The sequence below is a fragment of the Neophocaena asiaeorientalis genome, unplaced genomic scaffold, assembly GCF_003031525.2.
Source record: "Neophocaena asiaeorientalis asiaeorientalis breed wild unplaced genomic scaffold, Neophocaena_asiaeorientalis_V1.1 scaffold275, whole genome shotgun sequence".
Classification (NCBI taxonomy): Eukaryota; Metazoa; Chordata; class Mammalia; order Artiodactyla; family Phocoenidae; genus Neophocaena; species Neophocaena asiaeorientalis.
The window spans coordinates 6845138-6867045 of record NW_020173679.1 but is presented as its reverse complement, the minus strand read 5'-3'; the positions used below and the strand labels follow the sequence as shown (position 1 = coordinate 6867045).

At 49.8% G+C, this 21908-nt stretch overlaps 2 protein-coding genes across 12 annotated transcripts in view; one reads left to right on the top strand and one right to left on the bottom strand.

Moving 5' to 3' along the window:
* The window catches only part of MTHFR (methylenetetrahydrofolate reductase), a 13712-nt gene extending 7536 nt beyond the window's left edge, over positions 1 to 6176 (bottom strand). The window contains exons 1-4 of one of the 5 annotated variants that reach the window (XM_024749789.1): positions 6059 to 6176; positions 3477 to 3722; positions 1764 to 2002; positions 789 to 899 (exon numbers count right to left, since the gene is read on the bottom strand). In XM_024749789.1, coding sequence (XP_024605557.1) covers positions 789 to 899; positions 1764 to 2002; positions 3477 to 3709 — 583 coding nt within the window. In that variant the 5' untranslated portion in view covers positions 3710 to 3722; positions 6059 to 6176. Of the gene's footprint in view, positions 1 to 788; positions 900 to 1763; positions 2003 to 3476; positions 3723 to 4004; positions 4506 to 5642; positions 6006 to 6058 lie in introns of those variants that run through there. The other 4 variants (XM_024749792.1, XM_024749791.1, XM_024749787.1 and 1 more) reach the window with 4 other exon arrangements.
* A 141-nt stretch (positions 6177 to 6317) lies between these two features.
* The window catches only part of CLCN6 (Cl-/H+ antiporter 6), a 29258-nt gene continuing 13667 nt past the window's right edge, over positions 6318 to 21908 (top strand). For 2 of the 7 annotated variants that reach the window (XR_003003752.1, XM_024749735.1), the window contains exons 1-13: positions 6322 to 6528; positions 7318 to 7377; positions 13011 to 13076; positions 13433 to 13498; positions 14071 to 14137; positions 15914 to 16020; positions 16654 to 16780; positions 17430 to 17497; positions 18515 to 18573; positions 19437 to 19569; positions 20389 to 20502; positions 20776 to 20942; positions 21481 to 21607. Coding sequence is in view for 6 of the 7 variants with exons in the window: in XM_024749735.1 (XP_024605503.1) it covers positions 6442 to 6528; positions 7318 to 7377; positions 13011 to 13076; positions 13433 to 13498; positions 14071 to 14137; positions 15914 to 16020; positions 16654 to 16780; positions 17430 to 17497; positions 18515 to 18573; positions 19437 to 19569; positions 20389 to 20502; positions 20776 to 20942; positions 21481 to 21607 (1248 nt within the window). In the remaining variant the exon portion in view is untranslated. Of the gene's footprint in view, positions 6529 to 6614; positions 6747 to 6788; positions 7168 to 7317; positions 7378 to 13010; positions 13077 to 13432; positions 13499 to 14070; positions 14138 to 14159; positions 14328 to 15780; positions 15863 to 15913; positions 16021 to 16653; positions 16781 to 17429; positions 17498 to 18514; positions 18574 to 19436; positions 19570 to 20388; positions 20503 to 20775; positions 20943 to 21480; positions 21608 to 21908 lie in introns of those variants that run through there. The other 5 variants (XM_024749738.1, XM_024749734.1, XM_024749737.1 and 2 more) reach the window with 5 other exon arrangements.

Genomic DNA, 21908 nt, shown 5'->3' with positions numbered 1-21908 from the left:
GGGGGGGGGGGGGGCAGAGAGAATGAGGGAGGGCCTTGGATTCTGCCTGCCTCCTGGCTCCAGCGCTTAATGAGGTCTGATGCCATTTCCTGACCTTGTTCTGAGATTCCCTGCCCCCGGAACCTTAATAAATATACCTCTTTTGTTTAAAGAAGAATAGGGCTGGGAAGCAGGCTAAGAGCAAGAAAAGGCAGAGGAAGGGACTTCCCTGGTGGTCCAGTGGTAAAGAATCCGGATGCCTCGCAACGTCTCAGATCCCACACGCCACGGGGCAACTAAGCCCGCGAGCCACAACTACTGAGCTCGCACGCCTCAACCAGAGCCCGCGTGCCGCCAACTACAGAGCCCACGTGCCGCCAACTACAGAGCCCACGCGCCGCAACTACAGAGGCCACGCACCCTGGAGCCTGTGCGCCACAACTAGAGAGAGAAAACCCGCAAGCCGCAGCTAGAGAGAAGCCCGCACACCACAATGAAGAGCCCGTGTGCCGCAACAAAGACCGGACGCAGCCTAAAATAAGAAAGAAAAGAAAAATAAATAAATAATAAAAAGAAAAGGCAGAGGAACAAAAACTTAAGGGGCGGTGGCACGCCTGGGTGGATAGCGGATAACAGAATGATGAGAGGGCAGACGCTGTTCGATCACCCCTGCACCTCTGTCACCCGGCGCAGGCAGGCCGGCGGTGCGCTGAGCTAGCGGGTCCTGACCTGAATGCCGAGGGGCCTCTCTGTGCCTCTCCTTCCTTCCCCTCTCCGGTCCCACCCACTGGGATACCCCAGCCTCTCACCTGCCACACAGACATCGAAGTAGTCACCAAACTCGCTTCGGATGTGCTTCACCAAGTCTACGGCGTAGTTGAAGCCTCCGTCCTCCTCTTCCCACTGGTCACCTGTGGGGTCTGCAGGGTTGGAGGTCACAGTGCTGGGTCTCACCAAACCTCCAGGTAGCCTCTCTGTTCCTTCTCCCCCCACGCCCAGGACCGTGAGCACGTCGAAGGCAGAGCCTTCCTGTTACTCAAGTTGGTGTCTCCACTTTCTAGCGTAGCACTTGGTAAACAGTGGGAGGGAAGACAGCAGCCAACCCATCAGACAGTCACTGAGCACCGACTCCGAGGGCCCCGTGCTGGCAGCAGCAGACAGGGAGCAGCTGCAGCTCTGCGTTCAGCCTGGAGCATCGGCGATCCCTTCCCTACTCACACCTGGGTGTGTCTACACACCCTCACCCAAGCCCACGGCTCGTTCTCCCACTCCCTCGGAACCCTCGCCTCCCGGGAGAATCTTCCACTCATCTCAAGTGAGAAGTGGTCTTTCGAGTGGTGAGCGTGAGACCACAAGTGCCCACCCACCAGGCTCCCACTTTCCGCACTTGTGTGGCCCAGTGACAGTGCGTGCCAGAGGCATAACCAGCTATTCTCGCTCCTAGGACACATGCCAGAGCTGAACTCTTCGACTGGGCCAATGGTCAGGTGCAGCCAGGGATTGATTAATTGCTTGATTAATTGATCAACTGATCGTGTACATCAGGACAGAGCGCTGTCAGGCCCCGGCCACAGGCCCAGCTGAACTCCTACTGCAAGGTCAAGAAGTGGCTCCATCTGTGTGTCGCCCATGTCCTCCTGACCCACACTGCCTATTGATGCTACTGGCAGGGGCGGGACCCTGAGTGTACTCAGTGTGGGACCTGGAGAAAAGGAAAGGACCGTTCCGGGGACAGAAGTCTTCAGGAAAGCAAGACCCCAGAGAGCAGAGTGCTGACTCCACACCTCCCCTCAGCGCCAGGATGTTCTTCAGGCCCAGACGCTTAGCCTTGTGCAGGTGGCCCGTGATCTCTTCCCGGCTCTGATGGCAGCAGGTCATGTGCAGGATGGTCTCCAGGCCACAGTAGTTCACGGCGGTGCTGGCGATCACCATGGACGAAGTCTCCTTGTCTGAGCCAGGGTCCCCTGCTGGATGCCAGGTCACATCTATGAAGAGGGGACCACCTGCCCCCATCCGGTCAAACCTGTGGGGAATTTCTTTCTGAAGTGGGGCTCCTGTGGGTACACCACCCTTCACCACCTTCCCATGGGGTCTGGGAGTTAGAGAAGCATCACATGCAGGCTGGAATCAGACCGACCTGCACTCATATCCTGGCTTTGCTACTCACTGGCTGTGTGATCTTGGGAGAATTACTTGATCTCTCTGAGCCTCAGTTTCCTGATTTCTATAATGTGGCAGAGGACAGTGCCTACTTCATAATAATACTCTGAGGATATCATGACAGATGGCGCCACGGCTCTTAAAACAGCGCTGGGCACACGGCAAACACGCAATCCATGTGCTATCACTACGATTACTCTTATTGTGGAGATAATATATAATGACTATGAAACCAGTTGGTGTGAGAGCAGCACTTTGGCCTTTCAAAGTGCTTGCACGTTTATTATCTCTGGTGAGTTAAGACATTTCAATGGTCAAGGGTTCGGGGACCCCTCAGAGTGGCAAAAGCAGGGCCTCGTTCTAGGCACAAAGAGGGTCAGCAGACACAAGTCTCTTTCCTGCCGCCCCCCAGTTCCGGCGCAGCAGCCAAGAGTCCTGCCGAGCGCGGCCTCATTTCCATAACTAGAATCAAGAGCTATACGTGCACACATGCACTGTGTTACAAGCTATAACGTGGTGCATTGAAACATCTCTGTCCCTTCAAACTTCACAGCCTTGGGAGTGACACATAAGAAGTGCAAGCGAGGGCTTCCCTGGTGGCGCAGTGGTTGAGAATCTGCCTGCTAATGCAGTGGACACGGGTTCGAGCCCTGGTCTGGGGGGATCCCACATGCCGCGGAGCAACTGGGCCCATGAGCCACAGCTGCTGAGCCTGCGCTTCTGGAGCCTGTGCTCCGCAACAGGAGAGGCCGCGATGGTGAGAGGGCCGCGCACCGCGATTTAGAGTGGCCCACGCTTGCCACACTGGAGAAAGCCCTCGCACAGAAACGAAGACCCAACACAGCAAAAATAAATAAATAAATAAATCTGTTCTTTTTTTAAAAAAAAAAAGTGCAAGCGATAAAAAGCATGAACTTTAAAAAAGGAACTGTGATTCATCAAGTGCTAACATAATCCGGTTGGCATTTCTAGATTTCAAGATGCATAATCCAAATTCCTAACTTGCTGAAAATGTTCTCCAAGCCGCCGTTTTGTAACTTCCTAAACTCTCCTCACGGATCCAGCCCCAAGTTCCGCCAAAGAATTTAGTCTGAGAGAATCAACACTTTTAGCACATGGAAGAGAGTGTCTAAACATTCCAGGTGCTTGGAGGGGCTTTTACAGACAACAGAAGCTGCGTATCAAAGGATCTACCCTGGCTTTGCTTTTTTCCAGCCCCTGTGGCTGCCTTTTCCTGCTGGGTCAAAGTGCGGCCCAGCCTCGGGGCTGACAGTTCATCTCTTCCCCCTGCCCCCATCCCCCAGTCTGGCCCTACTCCTTATCTTGCGTTGACTCACCTTGAGATGAGATTGACAGCTCCCTCAGCAGTTCGAGGAGGGAAGAATTCTAGGGAGAACCACTTGTCCCCAGATTCCACCCTCCGCTTCATCTTCTCCCTGAGCCTCTCGTGTCGTTCGGGGTCCAGCACCGGTGTGGAACACCTTGAACTATCCTTGGAGCTCTCGCTGCCACTGCTGCTGCTCTCCCAGCGGGGGCTGGGGCCGCCATGCCCTCTGGGTTCGTTCACCATGGCTGAGCTCCTGCTGCACGGGGTGAGGCAGGGGGCGTGAGACGGCAGGCAGGCAGCCAGCCGAGCCCCAGCAAGGCAGGATCAAGTGAGAGATGCTGCATTTCCACGCACGAGGAAGGCCGGTGAGGGTACGGGTGACAACGCGCCCACCCAGTGGCTCCACACGCCAGTTACGACTGTCTGCGCTGCCTCGCTCCAAGCTTTGCCCTCCGCTGCTGCCCGATTCCGCATATGACAGCCCCCACCCAGCACAGAAACATGCTCCTTCAGCCCGTGGATCCTCCGTGACCGCTACCTGATGGAGGGTGGCACTGAGAACCTCGCGCTGCCGGCCTCCCAGGCCCGCATTCCCAGGGAGGGGCAGCAGTGCCCCGCCGGGAGCACCCTGGGTTTTGGACGGTCCATCTCTGCCAGTGTAAACTCAGACCCCAGACCACTGGGGAAGAAATGGAGGAACCTTCCCCAGCGGGTGTGTCCGACTGGGCGGAGCTGTGACAAAGGAAGAGCTGAGAGCAGCAGCTGGGGCCGGCGCGAAGGGGCGGGGGCAAGGCTTCCCGGCGAGAGGGAGGGCTGAGGCTCTAGAGGCCGAAGGCGGATGCAAGGAGGGGGACGTGGGGCTGCAGACTGCAGGGTTTGGGTGTGATGAGGCCAACAGATGTTCAGGGTGACTGGATCACATGCCAAGGAAGGAACGGCTCAGCCATGGAAACATCTCCTGTTACTTGGAACAGTTTGTACGCATGCAAGCTGGAAGGGGTGAGGGCTTGACAAAGCAGCCTGATTTCTCCCGAGTTTGTGCTTCTCTGAAAAGACCATGTCATGGGTTAGAACTTGACATTGGCTGGGTTCCAAAAACAGCCAAACCCAAATTCAGTAAGGGCATGAATTTATGTCCAACTCAGAACAAAGGCTTAACAGTCCGTGCCTGCCTTCCAGGCTGTTCTCCTTACACACACCAGTGAAGTCAGTTCAAGCGATTACAGCGACTGCAAAGCCACCACGGTGGAAGCCCTGAACCATGGCAACCACAGGCTGGCTGACGAGAGGGCACAGCGCCGTTGGGCAGTTTGGTGGGGAAAATAAGACAAAAACTAAAACAAAACACTACTCTTGCACAGCAAGATGCAAACACACTGTAGTGAAAATCCAGGGTGTGGTGACCCGGAGCATTGGAGGAGCAACCAGGCCAAGTTCACGTCTTTCAGGGAATGTCCACTGCTACGCCCCTGTTCTTAACCATTTTGGGGGTCCTAGACTCTTGAGAAACTGATGAGATCCAATGCTCCTCTCCCCTCAAACACACACAAGTGCACGTAACACACCCTGGTACACCCAACGTCAAAGAGTTGAGACCAGACCACCGCCAGGGATGCCCATTTTGATTCTGACCTAAAATTCCAGTTTCTCTGTGGGGATGAACGACTAAGAAAGGGGAGAGTGTCAAGGTCAGCCTAGTCTGGTCTTTCTTCCGAATTCCAGAGAGGGCCTCATTAATTGTCTGCTGGAACAAAGCCAAGAGGGGAGAGGAGGCTGAACCACCCACAAACTAAATGCTCTTTCATCTGTTCATTAAGACTTACTGCATTCCTAGTATGTGCCAGGCATTAGCCTTCTTCCAACATTTTTCATGTGCTACCACTTAACCCATTTTAAGCTAGGATCCCATAGCACCCTGGGTTGCAACTGTGGGTTCACATATTTGTCTCCGCTCCCTCTTCCCAGTTCCCTGAGACCAGTGCCGGGTATTCTGCCTATGGTATCTCCGCGCTGGCACCCGGTAACAGCCAGCACTCACTGAGCGCCGACCGGCCAGGCGCTGTCACCCCGTCCTCAAAGCAACCCTCTGCCATTTGATGAGCACTTAATCGGTGCCAGGCACCGAGCAGTGGGGGAATACGGAGCCCACCACTCCCAGAGGGGTCCCGGTGTGCACCTGTGAGCCGCCCGATGCAGTGGGCGTCGGGGACAGCAGTGCCAGCGGCCCACGGCTCTTCTCCAGGTGCTCGGCAGGGAGCCGGAGAGATGCCTCTGGCGCCGGGGGCTCGAGGGCCACGAATCTAGTCACCGGGTCACTAGGTCACGGCCGGGGGCGGAAGCGAAGGCCCAAGTCCACCCCCAGCTCAGGGCCGCCTCAGCCCTGCGGTCCTTCAGTCCAGGCCGGGGGCCGAAAGTAAGTCTCCGCTTCACTGTTGAGGATCGCGAGGGGGGCGTGCACGCAGAGGGGGCGGGCCGACCGGCCACCACCGCTCCCCACCTTCCGTCCAGAGCCCGCCCCCGGGTAGGTGGCCCCCAAGGCTCCCGAGGCCCTGGTCTCCCTCCCCGGCGATCACAAGCCTCGCTGTCACTCACCCTCTGGTCGCGGATGACTCAGAGCGCGCGCCCGTCGCAGCTGCGTGGCCGATAAGGAGGCGCCAGCAGACGCGGCGTGTCTCGGGTGGGGGCGCGGCGCCGGTGTCAAGTTGCTTAGGAAGGCGGGGCCAGAGGGTGGAAACCACCCTTGCGGGCGCCCGGAAACCCCGCCCCCAACATGGCGGCGCCCAGAAGTCTCGTTGGAAGCCGTCCCTCCACCGTCATGTGACGCGAGCCGTCGCCTCACCCGTCTGCAGCCACTCCCAGTCTCCGTCCCAAGCTCGAGAGGGCCACGTGACACTCCCGAGGCCAGTCACGTGAGGCGCGGATCCTGGGTGGGAGGGGGCTGGCGGAGGGGTCCAGAGTGGCAGTAAAGGAGGAAGATGGCGGGGTGTAGGGGGTCCCTGTGCTGCTGCTGCAGGTGGTGCTGCTGCTGCGGTGAGCGTGAGACCCGCACCCCAGAGGAGCTGGTAAGAAGCGGGTGGAGCCGGGCTGGGGAGGGGGCGGTTGCTAAGGGACGGCGAGAGGCGTTGCCGGGGGTGGGGCCGGGCCGAGCTGGGCCCGCAGGTAGCAGCGGGTGGTGCCTGGGGACCGCAGCCTGGGCTCTCGAAGCATCTGCCCGGCTTCACGTGCCCAAGTCTTGGGTCATTTCTCAGAACCCCTCCCTGGAATCTGAGGGAGAACCCAGGTCAGCTTCAGTTAATCCCATCCTTTTTTTTTTTTTTATTTCCATCAGAATGGAGTTTTGAATGAAACGAGCGTTTTCGGACTGAGCCCCCTCGCTGGACTTTGTGCATATCATGCAGCTGGCTTAGTTTTTCCAGCCCTTTATCACTCTATCCCTCACCCTTTCTGGGTCACTGATAATCCAGCGTCCCTCTGCAAAGCACCCTGGGAAAACTTGAGTTGTGTCCCCAGAGTTGACAAGTCCCTCCTGATTTCAGACTCGGCATGTTATCAGACGGAACCTGAACTCTTTCCCCCTTAAACTGGCAAGTGACATCTTTGAAGTGTCCTGACGATGAGAGGTTATTTGGAGAATGTATAAGTAGGAATGAAGCGCTCACCTGATGACTGTAGATCCCCACCACATCACCCCCATCCAAAAGGTTTTTTTTTTTTTTTAGGTCTTGTTCCCATTTGATGATAATGGCTCCAGATGATTTAGAAACTAGTAGCTGGTTTCAGTAAATACTTCTGCCTCTTTCCACTTTTAAAACCATTAAAAAGGTCTTCCTTCTCTGGATCTGTTTTTCTAGACCATCCTTGGAGAAACACAGGAGGAGGAGGATGAGATCCTTCCAAGGAAAGACTATGAGGTAAGATTCTTAGCTGCTGTCTTGGGTAACATAAGTAGTGAGTGACCTCACTTCAGAGCGAAGCATTAGGATTCCAACCAGAGATGCTCTTTGACCTTCTCTCCCGGGGAGTGGGTGGGTAAGATGTAACTTCTTTGTGGGAAGGGGCCTGTTTAAGAAGCGCTTTTCTCACCTCAGCCCCAAAGCAGGGTCTGGGTGTGTCTCCAGGCTCTCATAGATCTGTGGCACCTTAACCTGGATAGAGCATGTGTTTGCCATTAGACTATTTGCTTTTTTACAACTTGTAGAGACCCAGAGTCAAAGCCACTGACAGTGTTTGCTAGTAACAGGTGTGGGCCAGGAGACCTTGCTTCTCTTCTAAGAGAACTGGGTTTTCAGATGATTGTTTCCTGCCCAAGCAGCTTCTCTCAGAATTGTCAGTGCTTGGTTATAGTTCCGGATTTCAAGCATGGGACTCTTAAAGTGTGTGTGTGTGTGTGTGTGTGTGTGTGTGTGTGTGTGTGTGTGTGTGTGTAGTAAGGCCAGTGCTGCGGGAGTGCCTTTTATCATTTAATCAGTTTATGATGACATTTCTATGATTTTTGAAATGGCAAAAACAAGCCATGGTTGTGATAGAGGATTCGTAAATGATTTATAAAAAGAAGCTAGGGAAAAACCCATAACACTGCTCGTGAAAAGATGATTATTCACTTTACTAAACGTCGTTTTCCATGTTTTTTTCTTAAGTAACAAAGTGAGACTCTACTAAACACACTATTTTAACATGTTTTCCCCTCCCAGTTGATAAGAATTTTTGTAGCAATAGATACTTTTCTGTAATATCTTTCTAAATAGGGGAATAGCATTTCATTGTGCCACAGTGTCTTTAATCTGACTTCTCTATATCATGAACTGCATCGTTGTGACCATCCTTTCTTGTTCATCCTTAATTGCTTCCTTAGGATCAATTCCAAGAAGTGGGCTTAGTCATGTCTATGTTTAATGCTTTAAAGAAAATGTCAGGTAGACTTAAAAAAATCAACATCCTAGAGCAATAACATACCCAGACTAATTTTCTTTCTAATATTTTATCTTACTCTGGCTGTAGAATTTAGTGTAACTATTATGATTTATAGCTTCGCATGGAATTTTTAAAAAACTTTTATTATAGAAAATTTCAAACATAGACAAAAAATAGGCAGAATAGCGCATTGAAACCCCCTGTACTCATCACACAGCTTCAGCAGTCACTCAGCTCATGCCTAACCTTGTTTCATGTAGGCTCCCATCCACTTCCCTCTTCCCATATTATTCTGAAGGAAATTCTATACATCACATCATTTCACCCATAAGTAATTCAGTGCGTATCTCTAGTATATGAAGACTTCTTTTTAGCATAACCCAATACCATTTTCATACCTAAGAAATTCACGATAATTCCTTGATATCAAATAACCAGTGTTCAGATTTTCCAGTTGTCTTATAAACGTCATATGTACTTTTTAATAGTTTGTTTGAATCAGGTTCCAAATGAGGTCCTCACATTGCATTTGTGTGATATATCTTTTCTTTTTTTTTTTTTTTTGCGGTACGCGGGCCTCTCACCGCTGTGGCCTCTCCCGTTGCGGAGCACAGGCTCTGGACGCGCAGGCTCAGCGGCCATGGCTCACGGGCCCAGCCGCTCTGCGGCATGTGGGATCTTCCCGGACCAGGGCACGAACCCGTGTCCCCTGCATCGGCAGGCGGGCTCTCAGCCACTGCGCCACCAGGGAAGCCCTGTGTGATATATCTTTTAAGTCAAGTAGGTTTAAGATGAAGTAGATTCCACCTTCATCTTTTTTTTTCCCCTTGCAATTGACTTAAAATAATTTTAGGAGTCTAGAACTTGCCAACTGTACCACAGTGGTATAGTGTAATGGGCTGCTCTGATGTGAGTGCATTTAATCAATCAAAAAGCACTGTATCCACTGATGTATTGTCTCATATTTCTTTTTTTTTTTTTTTTTAATTTTTATTTATTTTTATTTTGGCTGTGTTGGGTCCTCGTTTCTGTGTGAGGGCTTTCTCTAGTTGCTGCGGGCAGGGGCCACTCTTCATCGCGGTGCGCGGGCCTCTCACTATCGCGGCCTCTCCCGTTGCGGAGCACAGGCTCCAGACGCACAGGCTCAGCAGTTGTGGCTCACGGGCCAAATTGCTCCGTGACATGTGGGATCTTCCCAGACCAGGGCTCGAACCCGCGTCCCCTGCGTTCGCGGGCAGATTCTCAACCACTGCGCCACCAGGGAAGCCCTTGTCTCATATTTCTTAAATATTTGTTTGCTTGTACATAGTTGAGAGACTTGCAGGAATAAGTATAAGACAGTCCATATTGTGCTGTCATCTTGCATTCCCTCATTGAGCCTGAGCCTGGTGATATCCTGACTGTTAACTATGACTGACACTGTCTCAGCTTTCATTCTACTCCTGGGAGCTCGGTACGGCATCTGTGCTCCATTGACCTACTGTATCCCCGGCTCCTTCACTCCTTTCACCATATTGCACTCATATCTGTAATGCATTTACTTTCAGCTGATATGCATACTTATGTAAATTTTATGGGCTGATGCTCTTTTGTGTGAGTCGTTAATATTTCTCAGTTAACCATCTCTGCATATGAGCTTCTTGAGGGCATTTGCTATGTGTAAGAGCACAGTTAGCTAGGCACGTAATCAGAAAAGTCTGCCCAGATTTTATTTATGAGGGATCAACTAGAAAACCCTTCTTTTGAAGCTCTTCCTAAGATGTGTTCTTTCTTGCCTTAGAAAGAGTTCATTGCACATACTTGACTCTTTGATAAGTTGGGGGTTTTATAAGATGTTAGAGTCCCTGTTGCTTTTTTTTTTTAATTGAGGTTTGTAGGTTTTTTTTATTTTATAATTTTTTTTTTTTTTTTTGCGGTACGCGGGCCTCTCAATGTTATGGCCTCTCCCGTTGCGGAGCACAGGCTACGGATGCACAGGCTCAGCGGCCATGGCTCACGGGCCTAGCCGCTCCACGGCATGTGGGATCTTCCCAGACCGGCGCACTAACCCGTGTCCCCTGCATCGGCAGGCGGACTCTCAACCACTGCACCACCAGGGAAGCCCAGACAATATCAGGTTTTAATAACAGATCATATAGTTCATTGGTACCTGTTTACCAAGTGTCAAACTTTCGGCTAATTTATTTTAAAAAAAGAGAAAAAGATTGGTGTTCTGGTGTTCCAGTTGTTTCTAAATGTCCCTTTTAACAGCTTTATTGAGCCATAATTCACATGCTATACAATTTACCCATTTAAAATGTACAGTGCAATGTTTTTTTAGTATATTCACAGAGTTGTGCAATCATCGAAGCAATTTCACAACATTTTCATCACCCGGGAAGAAACCATGCACCTGTTAGCAGTCACTGCCCATTCTTCTTGCCCCTGACCGTAGGCAACCACTAATCTACTTCCTATCTTTATACCTTTGCCTATTCTGGACATCTGCGAGCGTTTTCAATGTTTATGGAGTCACAGTGTTATTAGAACCATCCAGCAAATAGTTAATTGCCAGTGATTTTTATACATATTTGGTATGAAGGATAGTCATATTTTCAACATGTCAGTTTTTTTCTGTTTGTTCCTAGAATGTGATGTCACTTAATTGATTAAAAAATATATACATGTGTGTATATATGCACACACACATATCCACAAACATATGTGTGTGTATACATACAGCTGACCCTGAACAACACAGGTTTAAACTGCTCAGGTCCACTTACGTGCAGGTTTTTTCCAATAAATACAGTGTCTGTATTTTCATTTTACAGATATTTAAATTAACTAAGTGTGGGGAAAACTTTGTGTTCCATTAGAGATCACAATATGTGGAATCAAAAGAGCTAGTATCCAAACTGTTTCAGCTTCTTGCCCTTGGGTGAGTCATTTATCAGTTTCTTCGTTTTTGAGGCAGAAATAGCAAAATTCGGATTTTCGACTGTGTGGGAAGTTGCTTCCCCTAACCCCTACGTTGTTCAAGTGTCTACTTTATGTACGTGTATGTGTAGAATATGTATGTGTATATATATATAAAATCATTAAATACATATATATATTTAGTCATTCATGGATGGGTCTAGTTTCCCAGCAGAAGTATAGTATACAGACTGAGTTTTTTTTGTTTTGTAATCAGGAAAACAATTTTGTTTCTAATATAAAAAGTACACCATGTTTGCTGGGAGAATTTTAAATCATATCCAGATGTGAATGCCTCCTAAAACACCAGAGATAACCACTGTTAACAGTTTTCCCAAATGTTTTGCATTGTATGCTGACATACAAATCTTAATTTTATTTAATCAAAATAGGATTATATTATACATTTTATTCTGCATCTGCCTTTATTTATTTTGCATCTTGCCTTTTTTACTTAATTTTTGCACATTTTCCCCATCTGTCTTTGTAGACCTGTCAGAATTATTTTATGGCTATATAGTCTTCTGTATCTGGGTGGATGATAACTGATTTAATCAGTCGCCTGTTGTTACTCCAGGACCCTTTAACAAAAGGAATTTGGACTTTGGGTAGTCATATAAATGGAAAAAACTGTCACGTGTCACACCTGTGTTTGTTTGGCTGACTCTGAACTCCTGTCTGGGAGTGTGGCCAGTGTCCAGTTTGTTCACTAGCTGACATGTAGGTAGCAACAGGTTATGGGGAGAGAGCACACAGAAGACTGTTTTCCTTTGGTGCCAAACTGCTGCTTCTCATGCAAGATGTAGAAATAAAATTATTTACTTTGAATTGTTTCTTGAAATGACTCTGGCCCACCTGCAAAGCGTTTGCAGAACAGCTGTGTTCTGCGAAGTTTAAGGAAAACAGTCTCCACGTTTGTCTCGTGACTAACCTCTTTTTCACAGACACGAACTGCAGAAGGTACTTAAAATTAGACTTTCTAAATTAATTTGGTTCTGGTTAATTGAAGTATTTGTTCATCTAATAGAGTAAGTTGGGTAACAGTAGTGACAGCTGAAGGTCTTTTAATGTTTGGCAGAAACAGGACACTTAAAAATATGTAGTTTAAAACTTCTTGGGACTTCCTGGTGGCTCAGTGGTTAAGAATCTGCTTGCCAATGCAGGAGACACGGGTTTGAGCCCTGGTCCGGGAAGATCCCACATGCCGCGGAGCAGCTAAGCCCGTGTGCCACGACTACTGAGCCTGAGTTCTAGAGCCCGTGAGCCGCAACAAAGGAAGCCACCGCAATGAGAAGCCTGCGCATCGCAACGAAGAGTAGCCCCCACTCGACGTAACTAAAGAAAACCCGTGCGCAGCAACAAAGACTCAACACAGCCCAAAATTAATTAATTGATTAATTTAACTTAATTAAAAATTAAGCAAAAAACTTCCTAAAGCGTGAAGTATACACCTAAAACAGTGCTGCTGAAATGTGTGTATAAAGCACAGATTGCGATACTGCAGGTCTGAGGGGCTGAGGGTGTGTGTTTCGAACAAGCTCCTCCTGGGTGCTGCTGTGCCCACCTGTGCTTTGAGTGGCAGGAACCGGGAGTTTTATCCCTTTCCAGGTTTTGGTAATTCTTCCTATTGGCTTGGGACTTTTTTTTTTTTTTAACTCACACGTCCCTCTTTCAGAGTTTGGATTATGATCGCTGTATCAATGACCCTTACCTGGAGGTTTTGGAGACCATGGATAATAAGGTGAGTCCTTTATTGATCTCTTGGGACCAAGTAGGTCTTAGGACAGCTTCTTTTTCTGTTCTAAATACTCGAGTAAATTTCTTTACCCCTTGGCCTCTTAACCCTTTTCATGAGATATCTGCATTTATTACTTAGTCGTTCAACCTGCCAACCAGAGTGCCCGCTGTCAGTGCTCCTGGCCCGGCCCTTAGCGTTCTTCATTCTTGCATTGTAAAGCACCTGCCACCCCAGACATCATCACCGTGCTTGCTGTCCATATGGAATTTAGTCTAAAACTGGTTGGCTGAGATGTATTCCCTCCCTGCTGTCATCATAAGCCTGCAATGAACAGAATCATTTCTTTCCTTTGTGAACAGAAAGGTCGCAGGTATGAGGCGGTGAAGTGGATGATGGTGTTTGCCATTGGAGTCTGCACAGGGCTGGTGAGCAGGCGGGGCATGGGGAGACGATGGGCCAAGGGGCGGAGGGGTCAGAGGGCAAGCTCCAGCGGCGAATAAGTTGTTTGTTTTTATAACAGAGACTGCCTTACCGCCCCCCCCGCTCCTTTTTTTAAAATCATAATCCTGACACTTTTTCATACTTCTCTTGCCATGCAACTCTGATGCCCTTTAAAGCACGCAAAGGCTTTTTGAAACTGCATTTGGAAAGAGCGGAGCAGGCCCTCACACATCTCTGTACTGTTCCTCTCCAAGCACCAGTGGTCTTCCTTGGTCTCCGATCTTTTTTACCATCCTTTTCCCTCTGTGCTTTAACTCTCCTTCTGACAACTTAGCTGCACCCCTTTCTTTTGTGCTTGGAGGGGCCGTGGCGCCAGGCTCAGGTGGGACCCTCCTGTAGCCACAGTGACTAAGGAAAGCCTGTTCACGCGTGGCCTGTTGGTAACATTGGTGCAGGTGACCAGCGAGAACAGGCAGTGGGGGGAAGGGGCGGTGCCTCAAGGGGAGTGCCTGTGGCAGCGGGGAGACCTGGGTGACCGCCCACGTGCTCTTCACAGGTGGGTCTCTTCGTGGACTTCTTTGTACGGCTCTTCACCCAGCTCAAGTTCGGAGTGGTGCAGGCATGTATCCTTTTCATGGGTCTTGGTGTTTCCGGACGTCAGCAGCTGCTGACTCTGCTTTCCCGTCTAGAAGTGAGTTTAACAGCAGACGTGATCTTTGAAGAGCTACGTATTAGCCACTTGGGTTTGAGGTTTTTCATTATCATCGAAGGACACGAGAGGAAGACTTTAATAGAAAGGTGCTCATGTTCATGGTTAGTAAGACCTGAAGCACAGATGCCTATTTTCCCTGATCGATCTACGAATTCATTGTAGTTCCAATGGAAATTCCAGTAGATTGTTGCTGGAACTCGAAAAGTCTCTTCCTGAATTTGTGTGGAATAGTAAAGAGCCCAAAGTAGCTGAGACAGTTTTGAACAACAGACAGGGGGCTAGCCATACTAAATGTCAAGACATTATAATTTAAGATACAGTCATTGAAACAGTATCATATTGGTGCGGGAATACCCAATTAGACCAGTGGGAAATAATAGAGAAGCAGAAACTGGCGCCCACACATACCGAGATGTGGTGGCTGACAGTGTTATAAGTTAGGAAGGATGGATTAGTTAAAAAGATGCCGGGCCGTCAGTTATCCACCTGGAGAAATACAAAATTAGATTCTTTGTACTATAAATTAATTCCAGATGGACTGAAGATGTCAATAGGTGAAACAAAACTTGAAGAGACGATGTAATGTTGAGAGTACAGAATAATTTCTAAGGACTCCAGGAGGCACAGAGTGAAGGGGAAAAGATCAATAAACTTGACCACATCAAAGTAAATATTCTATTAATACACAAAAAACCCCCCAAACAACAATAAAACACCATAACTAAACTGAAAAACAAGTTTACAGCCTAGGAGAGGTTGTTCCCGTGCATTTAAGAGACAAATAATTAGTATCCAGAATAGAGGGAGAACTGCAGCTCAGTAAGAAAAAAGTCCAAACAGCCCAGTAGGAAAGCAAGCAAAGGATGTGAACAGGCAGTTCTCAGAGGAGGAAAATTAGCTGGTAGATAAACCTCACCTCACCACCAGCAGGGAAATGAAAATTAAATACATAGGAAGGTGCACCTTCCTGACTCCTGAGTTTCTGTTCTAAATGTGGCCCTCAGACATGCACAGAGATGTCCATTGCAGCTCTGTGATGGCGAAGGATTGAAATCACACCGAATGGGAGAGTGGGAAAATTGATGTTCACATGATACAGTTTTATGTAGAAGTCAAAATAAATGAACCAGAGCTTTTACATCAGCATGACTCATTCTCAGAAAGCGTCGAGGGAGAGGAAAAAGGCAGCTGTAGAATGTGCATCAAGTGCAATGCCATTGTTTCAATTTTAGAAGCACCTAGAACAATGTGGATGCACATGGAAACTTGCAGGGGAGGATGCACAAGAGTTTCAGCTTAGTGGTTTCTTCCAGGAGAGAGGGAGGGAAACAGAAAGGGTTTTGTTGTTGTCCTCGTTGTTTTTAATGGTATCTAATGTTTTCATTTTTAAAAAATAACCTGGAGCAAATGTGGCGTAACACTGAGATTTGTCAAGGCATGGGCTGTGGGAGTACAGGTGTCTGTATCTTACCTCTCATAATGTTTGAAGTATTTCATAGTTTAAAAATGGTTCCTAATGTAGGAGACATCTCAGGCAGTTGTGTTTTTTTTAAGTTTATATACGGAGAACAGGAGGGTGTGCAGTAAGCAGCCACCGTGCTTCAGAAGAGGAGAAGCTGCCTCACTTCAAGTGACGGTAGGACCGCCCCAGCTAGCGGGCACGGTTTCCTTAACCCCATGTCTGTAGCGGTGGAGGAGTGCAGCCAGAAAGGCTGCCTCGCCCTGTCCCTCCTTGAACTCTTGGGTTTCAACTTGACTTTTGTCTTCTTCGCGAGCCTTCTTGTCCTAATTGAGGTGAGGTGGTGGGGTGTCGCCTTTTTGCTCATGAGGTTTTGCTCTCATTTTCTCCGTCTCCATTTTCGAAATGTCAGGAAACTGATTTAGACTTCGAATATAGATTCCCATAGAAAAAGTGGTCTCTCGTTCACTTAGAGATGTTTTCTGAAAGTGGTTTCAGCCTCTGGTGAGATTAAAGAGGAACCATCTAGGCGAGAAGGTCGGTTTTCGACCTTGGTAGCACGTTAGAAATAACCTGGGGAACGGTAAAAATGACTTTAAATAACTTTAAAATACTTCAAACTTAAATACTTTAAACTTCAAAAGACTTTAAAATCACTTTAAAAGTGACCGATACCCAGCTTAGATGAATGAGGTGAGACTCTCCGGTGGTGGAGGCTGGCATTGATTTTGGAAAGGCCCCCCAGCTGATGCTGAATCACGAGGAACTTGCTGGAAATGCATCAGACCTACTGAGTCAGAAGCCCGGGGGGCAGGGGCAGCCTCTGGTTTCACAGGCCCATGGGGGGCAGCGGGGTGGGTGCTGCTCTGGTGAAGAGGGTCAGTTCGCCCTCTTTGGTGAGGCTGTCCAGGGTGTACCGTAGACCCAGTGGAGTCTGACTTTCTGGGTGTACCTGCTCTCCCCATCAGCCAGTGGCAGCGGGTTCTGGGATACCCGAGATCAAATGCTATCTGAATGGTGTGAAGGTGCCCGGAATCGTGCGTCTCCGGACCCTGCTCTGCAAAGTCTTTGGAGTGCTGTTCAGTGTGGCTGGAGGTAAGGAGGGTCTTTTCTGACCTTTATCCTTGAAGCGTTCAGGGGGCGCAGATGACAAGAAGCATCGTGTGTGTACAGAGTAGGTTCGGATTTGAAGGCCCCGGCCTCAAACAGGTTTCTGCACTGTTTGTTGATGGGTTATTTTTTAAATGCAGATGCTCTGAATTAGTTACCATTCAGAGATATCTGACCAGCACACCACTGAGTCTTGAAGTAGAACGAATGTCTAATTGGTTTGTGGAGTTGGCTTTTAGCAAAGTCAGCAAGTTTTCGTGCCAGATAATAAATATTTTATACTTCGTGGGCCAAGAGGCAAGAAAAGAAGCTATTAGGTAGGTGCTTAAACTTACATGACCGCTTAAAATGTATCCATGTGAGAATGTAAAGACCATTCTGAGCTCTCTCAGGCTGTATAAAAACAGGCAGCAAGGCCATCTTGGCCCACAGGCTATGGTTTGCTGACCCCCGATGTAGAATTTCAAGATTATTTTCTCCTGTTTGTTGGGAATTTGACTCACCCTTTCTCTTACAAAGTCATAGGATCATCTTTGTTTTATAGTTGTCAAGAGAAAGGTCTATGTAACAAAGGTCTCCTGACCCAGACCGTTCTGTGCTCACTGATGGCCTCCCCCTTTTCCACCTGTTCCAGGGCTCTTCGTGGGGAAGGAAGGCCCCATGATCCACAGTGGAGCAGTGGTAGGGGCTGGCCTCCCGCAGGTAAGGGTTGATGGTCTGCGGGGGCGGGTTACCCCTGCGAGTGGGCCTCCTGCACAGGGGCGTGTCTGTGGTTGAATTTGGAAAAAATCCATCGGGAGCATTCCAACACGGCTTCGGAATCCGCTGTCGCTTTGGGTTGACGAGAAAACGATATGGTCTGTCTCCCAGGAGAGCAGGTAGCTGGTACCTCGAGGCTTTGACGAGGCCCTGCTGAGTCCTAGGAGCAGGAATGGGACAGAGAGAAAGTCTGTTCAAATGAAAGTCACCCGGTGCTCCCACAGCGTTTGCCGAGCACGTCCACGCAGGGTGGCTTTGTGGAGCGTCTCGGGAGAGGCTGGAAGCCTTGGCTGAGATGGTCTCAGGCGCAGGTCTATGCTGATTCCTTTGGAAGCAACGCGGGAGTAGCAGCTGCTGTTCATTAGCGTTAGGTGCTGTCCGGGCCAGACTCTCATATACTGGCTCCTTTAAAGCCACCTCAAGGGTTGAGTTGCCCTTATCACCTTCCTTCTCAGATGAGGAGCTGAGGCTTAGGGAGGCCAAGGAGCTCACTCAGGACCCCAGGCTCCCGTGCTCACGGGCTGGTCCACGTGGAGAAGTCTCAGTTCCCTATGAACTGTCGCTTACGGACGTTTACATCTCATGTTCTAAGGGGAGGGAGTTGCTGTGCGGCGGCCTGCGATTTTGTCGAGCAGGTTAAGAGTCGGCCCCCTTGGCCCTTCCTCGGTGACTGCCCCATGACGTCTGCAGCAGCTTTCAGTTCCGCCTAACCCTTCGCTCAGCAATTTCCCCTTTTCCTTTTGGACTCGCTGTCTATGTACAAAATGCAGTTTCTGAGGGGCCTAGAAATTGGGGGACAGGAAAAGCAGTTCCTCCCCGAAGCCGCCTCTCTTCCCATCCGCTGCCCCAGACTCCTTCTCGCAGTCCCTGCCCAGGCGCGCTCAGGCTACAGGGACTCCCCGGCGCTGTGGATGCCTGCAGCTTCGGGCCCCTCTCTGACTTTGTTTTCTCTTGTTCTAGTTCCAGAGCCTCTCTTTACGGAAGATCCAGTTTAACTTCCCCTATTTCCGAAGTGACAGGTATGGAAAGGTTGGAAATTGGGGTTTTTTTTGGAAAAAACAAGCCGTTCATTTACTGCCACTGAGACCCTACACTTGCTCTAGTCGGGCTCACACTCTCCCCTGCTGGGTGGGCTGCGTGCAGAACCCGACCGTCCAGAAGGAGGTGGGCTTTGAATTATTCTTCTGAAGATCAGGAGCACAAGGGCCAAGGAGGCATCATGGCTTCCATTTTGTCGTAACGTAGGGCCTCTAGAAGCATCTCAGACAACGAAGAATGTGGTCCAAGATCGAACATACGACCAGGGAAGCCCACAGGCGTATTATCAAGGATGGAGTTTGTTTGCTTGGTCAGCCGCGTCTCGGGTTTGGAAGGCTGCTTCTGGGCACTCTTCAGCCCGTGGGATTTGCGTGTGTTACTGAGCTGCACACCTGGCACGGCCCTTGCAGTCAGGGGCCTGGGGCCAGGTTGCGGTCCGCCTTCTCGCCGCGGTGTTCCTGCTGTCGCTGTCACCTGCCACTCTGCTCGCAGCCACACTTATACATTTTCTCTGGTGCTGAGCTTTCTGGAAGGAAGGTCTGATGAGCCAGTGGCTCGGCGGTGACACCAGAACCCTCCAGTCTGCCTCCTGAGAATCCATGTTGAGAGTCAACGGACGTCAGGGAGTCCCCCCACCTGGCGGAGCTCCTCTGGGGAGAGCGTTTGGCTCGTAGGTGAACTGCTTTGGCTGCCAAGTTGTCTCCCCAGAGACCTGCCCTTCATGAGCCCTGACTGTTCGTGGGTCTCGAGATGTTAAAATGTCAGTGCATAAGGAAGTGAAAGCTTGCCTTTCGCAGCCTGAGGGCTGTTTCTCAGATAAACCGTCTCTCTCTTCTGTCCTCAGAGACAAGCGGGATTTTGTATCAGCAGGGGCGGCCGCCGGAGTCGCTGCAGCTTTCGGGGCCCCCATTGGGGGTACCTTGTTCAGTCTGGAGGAGGGCTCATCCTTCTGGAACCAAGGGCTCACGTGGAAAGTGGTGAGGAAGACCTTCCCCTGAGCGTAACCACACCCCCCAGATTTAAACTGGACACCTCTTACCCGTTACATTTACCAGTAGTTTTTTTTTTTTTCCTCTTTTACTGTTTACCAGAGTCATACTTTAAATACAGTTACAAATGTCTGGAAATAACAGGAGCAGAAAAGGTATACCATGCAAACACTAACCAAAATAAGGCTGGTGTAGTAGTTTCTTAACGTTAAAGGAGACTTTGAGACAAGGGGAATTACCAAAGTGAATGAGGGACGTTTCACGGTGATAAAAGGCTCGATTTAATCGATAGGTTTAGTTAACCTGTGCTTCTGATGAGACCAAGAGAGTTGACGTTACTGGAAACTCCTTTGCTCTAGACACCCATAACCTCCAAACTGTGGACTTTTCTGTACTTCCCATATTAACACCCTTCCCATCCTTAGTCAAGCTGCTGCTGTTCTCTCCTGACGAACCGTCCGACCCGATAGGTGAGACCGGCTGTGGTCCTGATGTGAACCCCCGTCTCCTGCCTCAGGGGAGCACTTTCTTCCTCTGGTGTTTACTCTTCCTTTTTTGGCACAGGGTCTGGTGCATAATAGGCTGTAAATGAATAATCCTTCACAAAAGGCTGAATGAAAACTCCTAATAGCCTGATTTCCAACTTCTCACACTTGTGGTGTATCAACTGCCATGGTCACCAGGGCCCTGTGTCCAGACCTGGAGTTGGCCGGTCTCTGTGCGGAGCAGGAGGTTGGTGGGGACACGTCTGGGAGGAGGCAGGACCTGTCGCTATCGAGTGTTCTTGTTTTTTCACCTGTCCCCTAGCTCTTTTGCTCCATGTCTGCCACCTTCACCCTCAACTTCTTCCGTTCTGGGATTCAGTTTGGAAGTTGGGGTTCCTTCCAGCTCCCTGGGTTGCTGAACTTTGGCGAATTTAAGGTACGTTTTGTCCTTGCCCCCCAAATTTCTTTCTTGACCCGTGAAAATTGCTCTTAAGTACCAGAGAGAAGCTGTCAGAAGGATAGGTGCGTCCCTGCCCCTGTCGTCTCCCGCATGCCCTGTGCTCAGTGTGGGCGGGATTCCAGCACTGCTTTGGCTCTCGTAGGGAGAAGGCAGGATCGCTTCTCATCTCTGTCTTTTTCTGCTCCTGTCCCTTCCTGTTCTCATGGGCACTCTGGTTTTTCTCTCTCCCTCCCTTGCCCCTTCTCTCAGTGCTCTGACTCTGATAAAAAATGTCATCTCTGGACAGCTATGGACTTGGGTTTCTTCGTCGTGATGGGGGTCGTTGGGGGCCTCCTGGGAGCCACATTCAACTGTCTGAACAAGAGGCTTGCAAAGTACCGCGTGCGAAACGTGCACCCGAAACCTAAGCTCGTCAGGTACCCACGCAGCCACCCCCCTCCCGCCGCGGCCCCCAGGCCCTGTGGGCACCGGGCCGTCTCTCCCGGGGAATGGACCCCACTTCCCACACCAGCTTTCATGTCATGTCTAAGACTGAAAATGGAAATCTGTTTGTCAGACGGGCCAAAAGACTGAGGCTGAGCTTAATTTATATCAGAGCCACTGGCTCGCTCCCAGCCTCTCTGGACTTGGCCGCCAGGACACATGACAAAGTCAGTATTGGCCCCGCCGAGGGGTGCACTCTCGCTAGACTCTCGCCCCAGGACTTAAAATGGAAGGCCTTTCATTCCTCGGAGAGAGATGATGTGGCCGCAGCAGCCCACGTTACTGGCCACCCACTTTTTACATGGAAATTGCTGGAATGCAGCAAGTCACTGATAAATTCTGCACACGTGCTAACAGCAGGGGCTGCTGTGCGTGCTCTTGGGGGAAAGGAGGGTTGGAGGTAGGCAGTTTTTGAGTTCCCAGGACCAGGTGACTTTTTATCTACAGTAACAGCTGCACTTTGCCTCCTAGAGTCTTGGAGAGCCTCTTGGTGTCTCTGGTGACCACCGTGGTGGTGTTTGTGGCCTCCATGGTGTTAGGAGAATGCCGACAGATGTCTTCCGCAAGTCAAGTTGGTAATGACTCCTTCGCACTCCAGGTAACCCTGGTGCACCTGCTACCTTTGTCCTACACACGCGAAACAGAAGAATCCGGAAATGTATGGCTTGCCTCAGTTTAGAGCTAATAGATGTGTTGGGTTCATTGTTCCACACCTGATTCAGATTGCCCGGGGTGGGGCGGGCGTTGTAGTAGTCTTTTTACCTAAGAGAGGATGTGCACCAAACTTTCTCTTTCTCACTTTTGTGAACAGTCCTGGCTCTCATAGAGGGAACTCCTCTCCCTCTCTCTCCCCCCATCCCCCTCCCTCCTTCCTTCCCTCCCTCTCTCTCCCCCCATCC